General features: G+C 39.0%; 1 protein-coding gene across 2 annotated transcripts in view; it reads left to right on the top strand.

Moving 5' to 3' along the window:
* Window positions 1-279: 279 nt before the first annotated feature.
* CCDC191 (coiled-coil domain containing 191) overlaps window positions 280-16629 on the top strand; it is a gene marked incomplete at both ends in the record, with an annotated part of 63135 nt that continues 46785 nt past the window's right edge. Inside the window, 5 exons of one of the 2 annotated variants that reach the window (XM_084231708.1) lie at window positions 280-369; window positions 2543-2581; window positions 11199-11337; window positions 12431-12577; window positions 15782-15960. In XM_084231708.1, the coding sequence (XP_084087834.1) occupies window positions 280-369; window positions 2543-2581; window positions 11199-11337; window positions 12431-12577; window positions 15782-15960 (594 nt within the window). The remainder of the gene's footprint in view (window positions 370-2542; window positions 2582-11198; window positions 11338-12430; window positions 12578-15781; window positions 15961-16629) is intronic. The other variant, XM_084231709.1, reaches the window with a different exon arrangement.

The raw sequence follows: 16629 nt of genomic DNA, 5'->3' as shown, positions 1-16629 counted from the left end.
GGAGCCAATCAGGGAGCATTGCGTCATCGTCGGGCGCCAGAAAAGACAAAAGTAATATTAAAGTGCGCTCTGGTGCTGCAAGACTGTTGCCGTTGCCCTAGGTAACTGAGCTAACGCCTTCTGCCTGCGCAAAGCCTCCTGGGAGTAGTGGTTCCATGGTACATCACACCTGCCTTCCCTGCAGACAATGGAACTACAACTCCCAGGGAGACCCGGAAGCAACCTCGGCAACGCGCGGCTGTTGCAGCTGTGGCCGAGGTCCGGGCCTGAACCTGGACAATGCTGCTGGCGCCCCAGGAAAGGTCCTCCTCAAGGAAGAGGACGGGGCAGAGTCGCTGGAAACGACTTACAAGGAAGTCGAGTCCCAAGGTGATGGATCCCTATCGGGAGCTCTGGGGAAAGGGGACCAGCCCGGAGGCCCGCCGCAGCCCCGCCTTCCATTCCTCCCTCTTCCCGCAGGGGCATCCTTATCTAGCATGCCCCTGTCTTGACTGCCTTTGCCCCCAGTTTTGCCCCTAAATGAAAAAGGTCTAGGAACTTTGGGGTCTTGGGTACGTTACGGCTTTGGTGGAAAATGGAAGAACGGTTTTCATCTGACGTTTTTCGGTAACCGGAGAGATTTGTAGTGCCCTCCCAGGTGAAGCGAATTTGCGAGCTCTTCCCCACTTCTCACCCGCACATTTCTTTTTTTTTTTTTCTTTCTCGTTTTGTTATGCAAATTATAGAGGATCTTCTGAGCTTAATTGATGGGCGATCTTCACTTTAAATTCTCTGCCTCATAGCCCTCCCTTCCCAGTTTTACATTCAATAAAATGAATTCAGGAAATGTAAGTGGATGTGGAAATCTATTTATACTAATTCACTTGAAAATTTCTAAATTCAAGCAACATTCAAAAAATAGTACTTCGTATCTTTTACCACTTACGTTACAGTAGCATCCAAAGAAAGACTCGGATAGCCCCATTTTAAACTTGAATCATGTCAATGATATGTGCAAAGTCAGAGTCACACGGTGTGTGCTTTCCACAGACTACCTTTTTAACACTAACAAAAATAAATGTTTTAAATGTAAATGAATACTAAAATGATGCAGTTTCTCGGCTTTCAGATCCAGAGCAGTTTCACCAGCTGTTTTCACCCCTAAATTACACTTTCTTAAAAAATATCCTGTAGACATGTGGCCTTCCTGAGGGCCCTAGGCAACTGTGCTTGCTGCTTATTCTAACTGTACCAGATAAATAATGCACTGGGCATAATCCACCGGTGAATACCTTGTCCCAGTTACTAGAGGGCCCACACAGGAGCATTAGAGAGATTTGGAAATGGAGTTTGCATTTTATAAAGAATATTATATCTAGCATTTATCTTGGTTCTTAACCCTTAGGAGCTTTTAAAAACAAGCAAAAAATTCTTCTTGTACTGTACCAGCTCCATAGTGGATTGAATCCTTTGGTTATAAGTATAGACTTGATGTTGAAAGGTAGGAATTTAGGATGATTTGTTAGGACTCTACAAGGAAGGATTTTGCTGCTAGTGTTCATTGCAACTGCCTAGAGGATAAAATGGTAAGAACACAAGAGCTTCTTGAAGTTTAGTTATATTTTTAATAGGTTCAGCACTTTCTTTGTTGCAGTGACAGGACTATTCAGCAGTACAGCTGCATAAATTGGTTATCTGTAAGGGACTTTGCAGTTGAAGTCTTATGTAAGTGAAAAGGTGTATTATTATTCCTTACCTCTCCCATGTGTCATTGTGCTGGTTCAGATAGTCTCTAATTTATTTAAAAAGCCCACCTCAATTATTATCAAAGCAAATACTTCTATTTGTTACATGACTATTAGCAGGAATTCGGTAAGCTTATGAGAGTTACAGACAGTGAAGAAAAGAGATGTCCTACTGGTCTGATTTCCAATTTCAGGTTAATATCTGTCTGGACTGAGCAGAAATTTATGCGACTTCTACCTCATTTTCTTCTTTGTAAAATGCTGGAAGCTTGATTATCCCTCACCCCACACCCTAGTTCTCATTGGATCAAACAATATCCCTATTCTAGGTAAGATAGGAAAGCTTATTACAGGTAGCCCCTGAAAAAAAGGGCTAATGAGAGGGGCACACCCTGCTCAAAGCAAATTTGCTTCCCTGAAACTTGAGTAATTTAATGAATTAATTAATTCTTGGTTGTTTATTTTTTAATATAAGGAATGTTACATCTAGAATTTCTCTGCCTCGGCTCTTAACCTGGAGGAGCTTTAAAAAAAATGCTTAGGATCCTACCCCAGACCAATTGAATCAGAACCTTGAGTTGGCCTAGGCAAGTGATAAAAACAGGTAGAAGGTATCCCTGAGAAGTCTTCATATTTCATCCTCCTGCCATCATTCTGTGTTTTATTGTTGTTGAACTTGTTAATGACATGCTTCAGGGGAAAAAATAAAGGCCATTTTCCCATATGCTACCATGAGAAGGAAAAATTAGAGTGGCAAAGTTGATAAAAATGTTCCTTGTGTTAATCTTGTATTAATAGTCTGTATATATTTTCTACAGCCTGCTTTTGACCCTGACAATGTGGAACACTGGGTTGAGGTAAGGATGTTTTATAATTATGATAGAAAGAAATTAAGAGTTGGGGCTTCCCTAGTGGTGCAAAAGGTTAAGTCTCAGCACCATGAAGCTATCCACAGCCACTGCAGCTCGAGTTCCATTTCCTACCAGGGAGCTACCCACATGGCGCAGTAGACCTCTCCTGTCTCGCCCCTTGCTCCCCTCAGCAGTGTATTTCAGTGGATCTGCCTCTTCTTCTCCCCACTCTGTCTCTGGTGAATCCTCTCACCCCACCCCTCCACACCTCTGGCCTACACCACAGTTCTTGTATGCGTAAATAAATAAATCTTTTTTAAAAATTAAGAATTGGATATAATCAGATGAAAAAGGAATACTAATAGGGTTCTATTGTACACATATTTTGCTGTTTTTCTTCCCGTGTGACTATATATGTTGCCTTGGGTTTTGTTTTGCTTTGTTTTTTTTCATTATTTTGTTGCTGTTCATTACAGTATGAGTGGGGAGAGAACAGATGGAGACATGCCCTTTCAAATGCCATGAGGATCACATGAATGGGGAGGAAGAGCCTTAGAAGAGAATTGTGTGGGCTTCCTCAGATTTTGGAAAAACTGTGGTGGTTACATTGACCTGTAGGGCCAATGCATAGGTAAAAGCTATGCACGCATTCCGAGTAAGCCTTTTCTGCTGAGTAGAGCCATCCAAAAACAGAATGAGCATTCTCATAAAGAGATGTGTTTTCCATCACTGGGGGTATTTAAGGGGACTCTAAATAGTCACTTAATGTTAGGGCTAATGAAGAATAAATGTGAGCATTCAATGAGAGGAGGATTTGGTTAAATAACCCCTGAGATATCATCCAGGTCTGAGATGTATGTTTTTGAGTGCAAGTACCATTTAAGTTGAAAGTGCCATTAATCCACTTCAGGTGCATGCATCTGAGTGTCATTTTGGCATCCTGCCATACTCAATTCATTTGTGTACCACATGTTCCAAAATCATGCAGCATTTTTCCTGGGAAAATATCCTTCTGCCTGGTGGTATTTTGAAGAGCTATTTCTTATTGAAATTGACATGAGCACCAGGCCACATGGACCCTAGGCCAGATGTAACAATTGTCAACCGACTATTCACCCAGCCAGTATTCAAATACTTACTGAGTTCTAGCCCACTGTGTTGGGTACTGGAGAGAAAACGGTGCACAGGATAGACACAGTCCCTGCCTTCCCACAGTTTTTAGTTCAGCTTACTTAAAACTAATGGGGAAATTAAGGATGTAATGAAGCATGTGGGAGTCCTTATACAGCTGGCACCAGGAAGGCTTCCTGGCTCCTACAGAAGGCTTGGCTTACAAGGCACCTGAAATGGATCCATTGCCATGGTAAGGGTGAGCCTCTGGGAAGATCACTCCTCAGCTTCCATTAAGCATAGCTTACATGTCAGTATTATAGTAGCAAACCCATTCACATTTAGTTAGTCTTCTCCAGGAAGGAAGATTTAAGTAAAACAGAAAGATAAGATTCTGCTGTGCCTGTCTATACTTTTTCCTATTTCAGCAGTTTATATTCTAGGTTCAGCCAACTTGATTCAGTTAGATTTTTATCATTTATCATTGCTCCATAAGTTCTCCAGCAGCGCTTTCGCTATATGCCCTCTAATCTCCCTTGTCTTGAGAAAAACTATCACTAAGTCCTCACTTGACCCTGCAGTCCATTCTGATCGCAGTACAATTTTTTTTTTTTAACGTCTTTGGATACATAGCCTGGAGCCCTTGCCTTGTGTTTTTATTATTCTCTCATGTCTACAATTACTTTCCAGCAGTTTCTATTACTTACCACTCCACAGAAACTGTCATCATGAAAGACTTCCAGACCAAATTCAGGAATTTAAATAATTCAGGTCTTTTCTTCATCCTAAGCTTTTTTTTTTTTTAATGGAAAGGAACTTTAATACAATTAGTAAACAATACAGAAAAGACAAAGAATATAGTTTCTAGATCAAGCACCCACAGTTACCCATCCCCTCGTGGGTGAAAGTTCACCCAAATGGGACTGGCCCAGAGCAAGGCCTGAAAGCCGGCCACAGGTCTAAAGCAACTTCCAGTGGGGACCCACAGAGAAGGAACAGAAACAACCAGACAAGTCTGGGAGGAAAAAAGCAAAATCAAAATCAAGATAAAAGCTGGCATTATTAATCTCCCCACTGGTCAATCACCCACATCTGTTTCAACCAGTCCACAACCAAAAGGCAAGCACAGTTTCTTCACATGTCTCTGCTCCATGTGCCTCCTCCAGGTCTCCTTGCTCTCCATCCTGCTTCCTTCCTCAGTCTCCTCTGAAGCTTCTTCTCCCTGCTCAGCTCCACTCTCCTCTGGGTGGGGCAGGGAACCTGGAACTTCCCCTTTTCCTGGGGACCACCCTGTTATAGATTCACTAGAGAGAGTGGGGAGCAGAACAGGCAGATCTACTGAAATACAGTACTGAGGGGAGCAGCAGGTGAGGCAGGAGAGTCTGCTGCGCCATGTGGGTAGCTCCCCGGCTGGGGATCAAACTCATGCTGCCAGAATTCATGCTGCCAGCATGATAGCTTGCTACTGCTGCGACTTAATCCCTGTGCCACCAGGGAGGCCCCAGGCACTTTTCTTGCAGAAAAATTTCTTGCAGTTTTTGCTTTTGTGGCATCATATTCCCCCTTCAGGTGAAACTTTGCCACCTTGACATGTCATTTGTAGCCTCTAATTTCACCTTGATTTAAAAACTTTAATTCAAGAGCCACAGATTCCCTCTTCCAGTAATTGCAAAGCCCATTGTTTTGTAAAACTTGTTCTGTAAAACTTGACCTTAATTCTTATGAGAATAATGCAAAAGTTGGATATAAATGATGTAAATTCACTCACTGTCATATCAAGCCCTGTGAAAGTTTGAGGTACTTCCTCCACCAGATTCTGAGGCACACACTGCAAGAGCGTGAACTATTGCTGAATTCGAATCCATCTTTCTCCCAAACCGCTCCTTCATTGTTCTTGGTTTTGTTGTCATCTTTGGTGTCTGTGGGTTTGGAGTGCGGGTTCACTTTGGGAAAGGTTTCACCAAAGCTCCAGTTTCAGCAACTCACGGTGAGTTCCCCAGGCGAGTTTCTCCACAAGACAGAGACATTTGTTATATTTAAAGGGCAGGTATATTAGGGAAAGGAACAAAAGAGTAAGACACTTGCCTAGACACAAGCAGGCAGGAAGAGCTGCCCCAAAGGGACTGGTTTGCTGAGAGGGGCCTGCATGGTTGCAGGTGGGCAGCCTTGAGGGGAGCTGCCACCACTAAGGGAGGTCAGTGAAGATCAGCCCTGGCATGGGACAGGTCACGGGCAGACAGGAGGCTGCTGCCCTGCGGAGGAGAGAGTTGGTGAAAAGTAGCACCTGCAGAGTCACAGGTGGGCAGTGGGAGTGCTGCCCATCCTAAGCTTTTTAAGTTTAGTTTGATATAGTTATCACTTTTTTGTTCTGGAAATCCTCTTTTCCATTATCTTTTTATAATATTGTTTCTCTTGCTTCTCCTACTACCTTTCTGTTCACTTCCTTAACTTCTTTTCTAATTTCATTCCCAATAAATCCCAACTACAGGTGTATTCTCAACAATGATATCCTCTGGACCTAAGACTTCCAAAGCCACTTGAGTGGACTACCACCCCTCAAAATCAGCTAAGACCTTATTATGTGGAAGAGCAGGGAAGTATATGGGAAGATGTGGAGCATGATAAAGGTTGAGAAAGGACTTATAGGTTGGGAGAAGGAAGAAGCATATAGTGACTGGAGGTGCAACTATATGTTAGGTGCAACACCAGTTTTGGGGAGTAGGGGGAGCAAAAGAAACAGGAGGAGATTGCTGTTGGAGAGAGGGCTATCAGTATGTGGTTTGAACAGTAGAAAATTCTGTATGACCTGGATCAGGATGACCATGTCCATAGGTTGCTGAAGTGCAATTGAGTGGATTCAAGGAGATTGAGCAGACCTTGAAGCTGAAATATTGGTGAGTCATCCTCATAAATATTGAAATCACTTAGAATCAGACAGATGCTTGGATGCTTGGGTAGAATTGTGACTCCTGGGTCAGCTCACCTAAATGTAATAGCCTGTCATGATCGACAGTTAACCCACATTGTGACTTGAGAGTGACATTGTGACTTGACTCATTTTCTTACTCCAGTGCATTCTGCTACTTTGAGCTTTCTAAACATTATCATCATGTAGTTCTCGCCTCTTGAATCTTGATTCTGCATGCCATCAGATGAAACTATAAATTCTGGATGAGCATTTAAGGCCTTCTATTAATCTACGTGTAATGGTCCCTTTACTGGTACTCTGTGACTCCAGTGCCCTTCCTCTCTGGGAGGGGAATCCAGATCCTTCCCTTATAGCTTAGCTTTTGACGCCCCTTCTCAGTGAACAACTCCCTACCATCTGCCTCTGTCACCCAATCCAATCTTTTAAAATTCTTCTCCTTGGAATTATTTTGGTATTCATACATATCTGTAGCATTTGCTCCTATATGGAGTGATTAAAAACTTTAATAAAAAGAATATATATAAAAATACTTCAACACAAAACTTACAGATGATCATGCAATTTGCACATGAGGGTATATAAAGAAATTAGTATTTGTACTTGCCAGCCTTGGGGAAATGAAGAAGTGTGTCATTGCTGCTGTTTCTGCCATCAGAGGTGATAGGCTACAGAGATCTAGAGTGGACAATGGGGTTGTGTGACATGGCATATGTGGATCACATATTGAGCATTTATAAGATCATGAGAATAACTGAGATAGTTCCTTTACAAATTGCTTAAGAACTGTTCTTGAGCTGTTTATTGAGTATACCTGGCATTTGATGCTGCCTCCCCCATACACCCCCACCCACACACCAGAAAAAAATGGTGAACTCTTTGCAATCAGAGATTTTACTTGTGTTTTCCCCTTAAGGTCCCCTGTAGTGTTGGCAGCAAAACTAACCTACAGTCTACTTGATTAATGAATAGTTGTTAATTTTTTTTATATATTTTTTTCCCACACGTGCATGTTCCACTCACCCTTCAACAAATGATCCATGCCTGTGCCCCATCTGCTTCCCTCCCCAATCCTCTCTAAGTTGTTAAATTGATACAATGTTTATTCTACCAAGATATAATTTTAGATAGACTTCTCCTGTTATTTACATATTTATTTGGGAAAAAATGGTAAGAATGTAATATTCATTTATTTATTTACACTATTTGACAAGTTTATTGCTTTCATTGACCATCCCCACCATCCCTCCATTAACTCTGTGCTATATACATTGTTTCTCTTCTTTGAATTTTTAAAAAATTTTTTAAAGATTTATTTATTTATGCATACAAGAACAGGGTGCAGGCCAGAGGCGTGGGGGTGGGGAGATGGTGGTGAGAGGATTCTCCAGAGACAGAGTGGGGAGAAGAACAGGCAGATTGACTGGAATACACTGCTGAGGGGAGCAGCGGGCGAGTCAGGAGAGGTCTGCTGCGTCATGTGGGTATCTCCCTGCCCGGGGATTGAACTCTTGTTGCATTGGCTTTGGATAGCTTCATAGGTTATGTCTTAACCCCTTGCGCCACCAGGGAGGCCCCCTGAATTTTTTTAATAGAGTTAACAATGGTTTGCTACATTGTATGTGATTCAGAGGCATAGGACCATACCTCCTACAAAGGGTATACTGTTTTATTTTTTTCCAAATATTTAGTTATTTTGTAGAAGAACTGGGGTGTAGGCCAGAGGTATGTGGGGGTGAGTGGATTCACTAGAAACAGAATGGGGAGCAGAACAGGTAGTTTTACTGAAATACACTGCTAAGGGGAGCAGTGGGCAAGACAGGAGAGGTCTGCTGCACCATATGTGGGTTAGCTCCCTGGCTAGGATGGAACTCAGGCATAGCGGTGATAGTGTTGAATCTTAACCCCCCCAGGCCACCAGGGAGGCCTATAGGGTATAATATTTTAAAACAGGAAATTCCAAGATTATTTCTAATTCTTAGTATCACCTAATACTCCTCCCCACACCCCATCTTCATTTTAAGCAATATCCTAAACACTTGTTAAGGCCAAGCAAACATTACCCCTTACTCCCTTACTTGTCAGTACCAGACTCCTTCTTTAGTACCAAAATCAGCCTTCCTTTTCCTGTCTCTAAGCTCTCTACCTCCTTTGTTAAGAACCTGAACAAATTTCAATGCAGGAGAGATGACATATCACCCAGTATTGTTTCTTTCATTCACAGTCTGAGAAACTAAGTCTACATCCTGTTTTTTTAATTTATTCCTTTGTTTGTGGTTTTAAAAAAAAAATTTAAGGGTCTCCCCGGTGGCTCAGCGGTTGAGCGCTGGGTTGCGAAGTTGCCCGCAGCCTCTGCAGCACCGGTTCAATCCCCAGCTGCTCCCCGGCCACCGGAGGAGGGTCCCACATGGCGCGCAGACCTCTCCTGCCGCCCGCTGCTCCCCTCAGCAGTGTACTTCGGTCCTTCTGCCTGCTCTGCTCCCTGCTCTGGCTCTGGTGAATTCTCTCACCCTCCCACGCTTCTGACTGTACCCAGTGCTTGTATAAATAAATAAGCAAACAAACAAATAAATAAATCTTTAAAAAAAAAAAATTTAAGTTGGTTTATTTATATATTAGTTACACATGAATGTATGTACACACACAGAGAATTTAAGAACCCTACAGGGGATGGGGGGCAGTTTGCAAAAAAAGAACTCTAAAGGGAAGGACTATATAGTAAGCATATTGTGACTGACCGATGAAGGACATATCTACCAGCATCATAAATTTGGGCTCATCAGAAACTGAGGAATAATGTAGGAAAACAGATCTCTCCAGAGTGAATATTTTCTTGACTCTAACCCCGATTAGATCTGATTTCTTCTGATTCTTATTTTGCCTGTATGTTCTATTTTCTATGTCTTTTTCAAGCTACCCTCAGCTTTTCTACTATATTCTTTTGCTTCTGTCTAATTTAAACTTAATATTCAAAATATTTGATAATTTAAAAAGTAGAGCCCATGGCAGGTTTTGGCAGAGATACTACCAATCTTCCTGTGAAAAGGGAAAATAATTTTCAAAGTAGTTGAGGCAACAATATAAATTATGGAAACATGGAGTTTTTTAAACTATATTTAAATATTATTTATTCCTTTAGCAAACATATATGGGGCACCTACTTTGTGCCAAACACTGTTCTGGATGCTAGAGGTTTCAGTCAGGAAGAAGACAAAAATGATTGCTTCCAACCTACTTAGGGGAGACAATAAATGATAATGTATGCTATAAAGTCACAAATGCTGTAAGAATGTCAGAACAGAGAAGGAGACTCGGGATTGCCCGGAGGACGGTGGTTACAGTTCCATGTAGTCAGAAAAAGCCTTACTATGAAGGTGACAGTTGAGTAAAGACTTGAGTTGGTGAGGGAAAGAATCATGGATATCTTGGGGAGAACAGTCCTGCAGAGGGGAAGTAAGGTAGGAACATACTTGGCATATTTAAGGGGGAATAACAAGGAGGTCAATGTGGCTGAAGGAGAGCAAGTCAGGTAGAAGAACAGGCAGGAGTTCAGTTAGCTCACAGAGAGCCTATGTGTAGCACCTTGGAATACCTTGTAAGGACTTCAACTTTTATTCTGAGAGAGGTTTTGAATGGAATTATGACATGATATACCTTTCATTTTAAAGGGGTCTTTCTGGCTGCCCTGGTTAAAGGCTCTTATAGAATAAACAGTCAAGAAATTGTGTTGCCTTGGGCTCATGGTGATAACAACAGAGGTGACAAGAAGGGGCAGATTCTAGATACATTTGAAACATAGAATCAAGAGATTTCCTGGAAGATATTAGGTGGGGTGAGGGAACATGTTCAATGAGGATTCCAAGGGTTTTGTCCAGAGTAACTGGAAGAGTACTCTTATCACTGCCTAAGTCAGAAGACTGGGAGCACAGAAGGCGTGACAGAAAACAGTTTGTGGGGAGAGAAGTCAGGGGTTTTGTTGTAAAATAACTTCTTTTGTGCTTAGATAAGCCAAAATGCTAAGACAGTTTTGATCATTTCCACCAATCTCTTCCCCAACCCCATGAATTTGGCCATGTTTTTACTAGATTCTTACTGCTGAGTTAAAATATTCTGGGTTACTGCAGTTCAATGACTCTACCCCAATTTTACTGAAACTACAGGAGTAATAATTTGAGGAAGTTTAGTCACTCTCCCTGTTGCTCATATTTATATGCAAGTCCTAGTGGCATGGAAACTAGTAAGGTATTATGCTTTTTATTTAAAATAAGATGTCCCCATTTCAGTATCCCATTACTAATATTCTCAACAAAAGTTAGCTGAAGCTTAAGGGCCTGTTCCTTCGAATGTAAACATTTTAAATACTAGTTAAAACTTGGTAGCAAATAAAAAATAACAACACTTGGTAGTAACAAATAACACCAGAAAATCATTTGGGGTTGATATTTAAACCTTAGAGTTCCTTCAAAAATGGAAAAATGAAAATATCTTACTAGTTGATAGAAAGTTGGATTCTTGAATAGGAGAGAAATTCTCTAACTCTGAACAAAGTTGTCATCTTAATGGATTTTTTTCCCTTTTATATTGAAGAGAGTGGAGAAAGCCTCAGAATTTGCAGTTTCAAAAGCATTTTGTGCTGGAAATTCAGATTTATCCAGGTTTTGGTACCAAAGCACAGATATGGAAACATCTGAACAAACAGAGGATCATGATGAAGTCTATGCAGAAGGTGAGAAATGAATTTTTGCTGTGATGTTAGCAATTCTTTGGTATATAGCTTATTAAATAAAGCAAAACCCATAATGCACTTCACAATAGAGAATGGAAGCTTCTTTTTTTCTCTTATTCTTAATTTTCATTTCTTTCTACTGTCCCAAAATTAATTTACTCTGTATTTCACCCCAATATTAAAAGTAGGCTATATTTAAGGTCCACTTTGTCTCCTGGAGTAGAACTGAATCAAGAGGCAGTTTAACGTAACACATTTACCTAGTGAGTGTTGTAAGCATTAGTCCTGAAGCACAGAGGGCAGCATGTTAATTTGACCTACTATGTTACAGATAATTTGACCACTAGTTTACAAATCAACTTTGTTCCTTGTGAATACACTCTAAAATTTAAGATACCTCCCAAAAGCATAAACTCTGGAATTTAGTATTTAATTACTGATATCCTTGAGGAACCCCTGTGTTTAAGGATGAAGAGATCAGGGGTGGGGGGTGGGGGGATCATCCCTGATCTAGAACCACTGCGCTAAACCTAATACTCAAATTATGTCTTCTACCTCATCCACTATTTTCTCCCTCCATGACCCCTCTCCAACCCACTGTATTGTTTTTCCCCAACACTCTAGACACTCCTGCCTTAAGGCCTTTGTATTTGTTTTTTCTCTCCTTAGAATGAAATTTCCTTTCATAGCTATATGCCTTGTTCTCTCACTTTCTTGCCCTCTTTTTGTTCAAGTATCTTCTCAGTGAGGTCTTTTTTGACCACCCAATGTATAACCATCAACACTCAACTTCCCTTCCTTGAATACCATTTCTTTTTCCTCTGAATTCCTTATTGTCTCTCTTCCCTAATTAGAATATAAACTTCATGTTGGTAAGATTTATTTTCCCAGTTTTATTTAGAATATAAACTTCATGTTAGTAAGATTTATTTTCCCTGTTTTATTCATTGCTACATTTCCAGCCTCTAGAACAGTATTTGACACATGATAACTGCTTACTTAATATTTACTGAATGCATAAGAACAATGAATAAAGAAGTCTTTAAAGTAGTTGAACTATTGGAAAGATGTTTTTTGTTTTTTTAATTGATAGCTCAGGAGCTGATCAATGACTGGTTAGATACCAAACTTAAACAGGAACTAGCAAGTGATGGAGAAGGTGATGATGAAGGATACCCTGTGTCAAGTATCCCTTTTCTGTCAGAAGCCAATGACCACTTGAAATATGACAAGTTTGATGGTAAGGATTGATCTGAGTGTTCCAATTCTTAAATCTAATGATCTTAAAAGGAAGTCTTTTAACTTTTTGAATAATGATACTTACATGATAATTATAGTTAGTTTTAATTTTTCTCTATTCAATTTGAATTGCTTATGCTATATCCTCAGTAAATTCATGTTTTTTAATTAAAATATTCTACTATTTGTAATTCTTACAATTATGATGGCAGTTAATGCTATTTAAGGATGCCTCTTCCTATGTATTGTTGGATGACTGCTTTGATAGAGACTATATTTAAACATTTGTATATTATTTTGTATTAGTAAATGCTTCATATATCTTTGTAAGGGAGGTTATTACTTGTACACAAAGCTAGTGTCAGACAAGTTAAATAACTTGTGAGGATTTCTCAGATGTGCCGAAATAATGGAAGACTTTTTCCCTGAACATACTGATAGGGTGTGGTAATGATAGTGGCATATCCTTGTGCATGACTTAGATACCCTTGGTGAACTCACCTGATGGCATTCCCCTTGCTTAGGGCCCTATAAAATCCTAATGTTAGGAATCACAAAGTCATGAACGCCTAGGAATCCTTCAATATCAGCTAGTCTCTTCAACTCTTCCTCACCCCTCTCAGGTAGAGATATTTCTAGAGTGTCCCTAACATGAAGTGATGCAGTCTAGCCTAAATATCTCCCAGGATAGAGAGCATAAATTTTAGGAGGATCCCATTAAGTTGTTGTGAGACTCTAATTTTCATGGGATTCTCCTTTAATTAGGAAAATTAGGATTTTGTTCTCATTAACTTTTACCTTTTAGTGCAATAGAAAATATTATCTCTCAATAACAGTTTTTTATTTTTTTATGGGAGTTGTAATTATATCTGACTCCTCATATACATAAGTGTTCCCAAATTAATAGCACTGCACTCACAGAAGTTCTTAAATCACATTATTTCTAGATCTTTTCATCCTGGTTTCTACCTTATGCATAATTTATAGTTTATTAATGTCATTTTTAAAGTGAGTTATTTTAGTACTTTGTATTTGTCTGCAGACTATATATATTACTTCCTTCTATATGTTAATAGATCTAGTAATACCCCTTTAGTTAGATTGGCTGTTACCATCTAATATCATACCATATTATGCAATCATTAAAAAAGGATATTTACCAAAAATAATAACTGGTGTGTGATTATCTTAAAAGACACAAAAAAAGCACTTGACAAATCTACCATCTATTCCTGATAAAAACTCTCAGCAAACTAGTTATAGAAAGTAAATACCTCAACCTGACAAAAGGCATTTACCTAAGACATAATAGAAAACTAATAATGTTAGAAATGTAAGTCCTACCTTATTAGGCATTACATTAAATGTAAATATATTAAATACTTCAATCAAAGACAGAGATTAACAGGATGAATTAAAAAATACACCTTACTTTTTTTTATCTATAAGAGACACACTTTAGATTCAGAGACACAAATAGGTTGAAAGCAAAAGGATGGAAAAAAGATACACTATGCAAACAGTAACCAAAAGAGAGCTAGAGCTACTGTACTAAAATTTTTTTTTTTAAAGATTTATTTATTTATTTATACAAGCACTGGGTACAGCCAGAAGTACAGGAGGGTGAGAGAATTCACCAGAGCCAGAGCAGGGAGCAGAGCAGGCAGAAGGACCGAAATACACTGCTGAGGGGAGCAGCGGGCGGCAGGAGAGGTCTGCGCGCCATGTGGGACCCTCCTCCGGTGGCCGAGGAGCAGCCAGGGATCGAACCGGCGCTGCAGAGGCTGCGGGCAGCTTCGCAACCCAGCGCTCAACTGCTGCGCCACCGGGGAGGCCCTGTACTAAAATTTTTTAAATAGACTTTAAGACAAAAAAATATTACTAGGACAAAGAAGCACATTTATAATAATGAAAGTATCAATACCTTAAGAAATCATTATTATAAACATATATATAATACACACGCTAACAGAAAAGCCACAAAATATGTGAAATAAAAACTGACAAAATTGACAGGAGAAATAGGTATTTCAACAGTAATTGTTGAAGACTTCATTACCCCAGTTTGAATCATGTATGGAACAAAACAGAACATTGATAAAGAAGATGCTCAACATCATTTGTCATTAGAGAAATACAAATAAAATGAAAATGAGTCACCATTATACATGTGTTTATTTATTTTTTTTATCATGTGACAGTCTTTATATTATACATGTGTTTAAATGGCTTAAATCCAAAAGACTGACGATATCAAATATTGATGAAGATGTGGAGGAACTAGAACTGGAGCACTCCTGCTTTGCTCGTGGGAATACAAAATTGTACAACCTCTTTTAAAAAGCTTGACAACTTCTTTGAAAGTTAAACATATATGTTCCAACCATTCCATTATTAGGCATTTCCCCAAGAGAAAAAAAACACATATGTTCATATAAAAACTTGTACAAATGCTCATACAACTTTATTTGCAATAGCCCAGATCTGCAAATAGCCCTAATGTCCATCCATAGGTGGCAGAACCACTAACAAAAAGGATTATGTTACTGATACAACACAGATGAATCTCAAAATAATTATGATGAGTGAAAGAAGCCTAATCAAAAAAATGAGTACATAGTATATCATTTAATTGATAACAAAATTCTAGAAAATGTAAACTGATCTATAGTGACAGAAAGCTGGTCTATTATTGCCTGAGATAAGACAAAAAGCATAGGGAGAAATGGAAGGAAGAGATTAGAAATTGACATGCAGACCCCTTTGAGACTGACAGACATGTTCATTATCTTCGGTATAGTGATGGTTTTCCAAGTGCATGTATGTGTCAAAATTTATAGACTTAAAATATTTGCAGTTTATTTTATGTCAATTATATTTACTGCAACTTTATATTGCAGTAAAGGCATTTCCTTAAAAAAGCAACAGAATTGTTCAGAATGAAGTAATATCCTTTAGATTTGGCAGTCAGAGGGTTTTCCGTGATTTGGGTGAGAGCAATTCCTTATGAGGTTTTATCTTCACAGTTGAAGATAATTGCTGAGGGTTATACTCATCCAGTATTGGTTGGCATTATTGGTTACTGTTTATTGAACACTCACAGCTTTATATTTTTATTGTACCAGGATTATTTATACAAATATGAAATTATACTAAAATTAAATTTTTGATTTTCACTGTTTTGTTGTTTTTCTGTTTCCCTCAGATTTATGTAGATATTTGGAGGAAGAAGAAGAAGGTACCACCGTTCAAAAATTTATAGACCATCTGTTCCATAAAGATGTGGTAGATTCTGGGATGTTGGAAGATCTTGGAATGAAGGGAAACCAAGACAAGAAGCAGCAGAAGGATCCTCGTCTTACCATGGAGATGAGACATAAGCAGGTGGGAGGGAAAAACAAAATTAAAATGGATAACAGGAAGCAATCTTTGTGTAACACATTTAATAGGCTTAAATAAAGACTTAGGCTTTATTATGAAAAAGGGTGCCATCTGTGGTTTGGTTAGAAAGAATAAAAATAAAATATAAGAACTTCAGAAGAAAAATAATGCTCACAAACTGAGGATAGGAAACAATTTATTTAAGAAAACTAAAAAAGAGGAATAATTGATTTTTGACCAACAGAGTGGTGAACTAAAACTTCATTAGTTTGGATATGGAATTTCCTATTCTAAATATGTAGGTTGGGTTTTGCTTGAATTTGATTTTTGAATTGTGACATCAATATATTAATGTCATGAATATTCTAGTGAATGTTATAATAATACTTTTCTAGACAACTGAAAAATTTACTCATTTTGTGATTATAATTTGAAAGGGAGGACATCTGAATTAAATCTACTTCAGCTGTTTTGAATTAGAAAGGCATATGGGAAGTTTCTTTTCTTCAAAGGGAATAGGTTATAGGAAAAGATTTTTATGTTGGAAATTTTAGGAAAAAATTATATTTCATCACTTTATAGAGGAATTTCAGAAAATTAAAATGACTGAATCTTTCCCACATGTCCACAACTAAGGCTGAGCATGAATTAATGTCTATACTTCTGTGTGCT

The sequence above is a fragment of the Talpa europaea genome (assembly GCF_964194135.1).
Source record: "Talpa europaea genome assembly, chromosome: 4".
In the NCBI taxonomy this organism is placed as follows: domain Eukaryota; kingdom Metazoa; phylum Chordata; class Mammalia; order Eulipotyphla; family Talpidae; genus Talpa; species Talpa europaea.
This window is presented reverse-complemented; position numbering and strand designations above follow the sequence as displayed.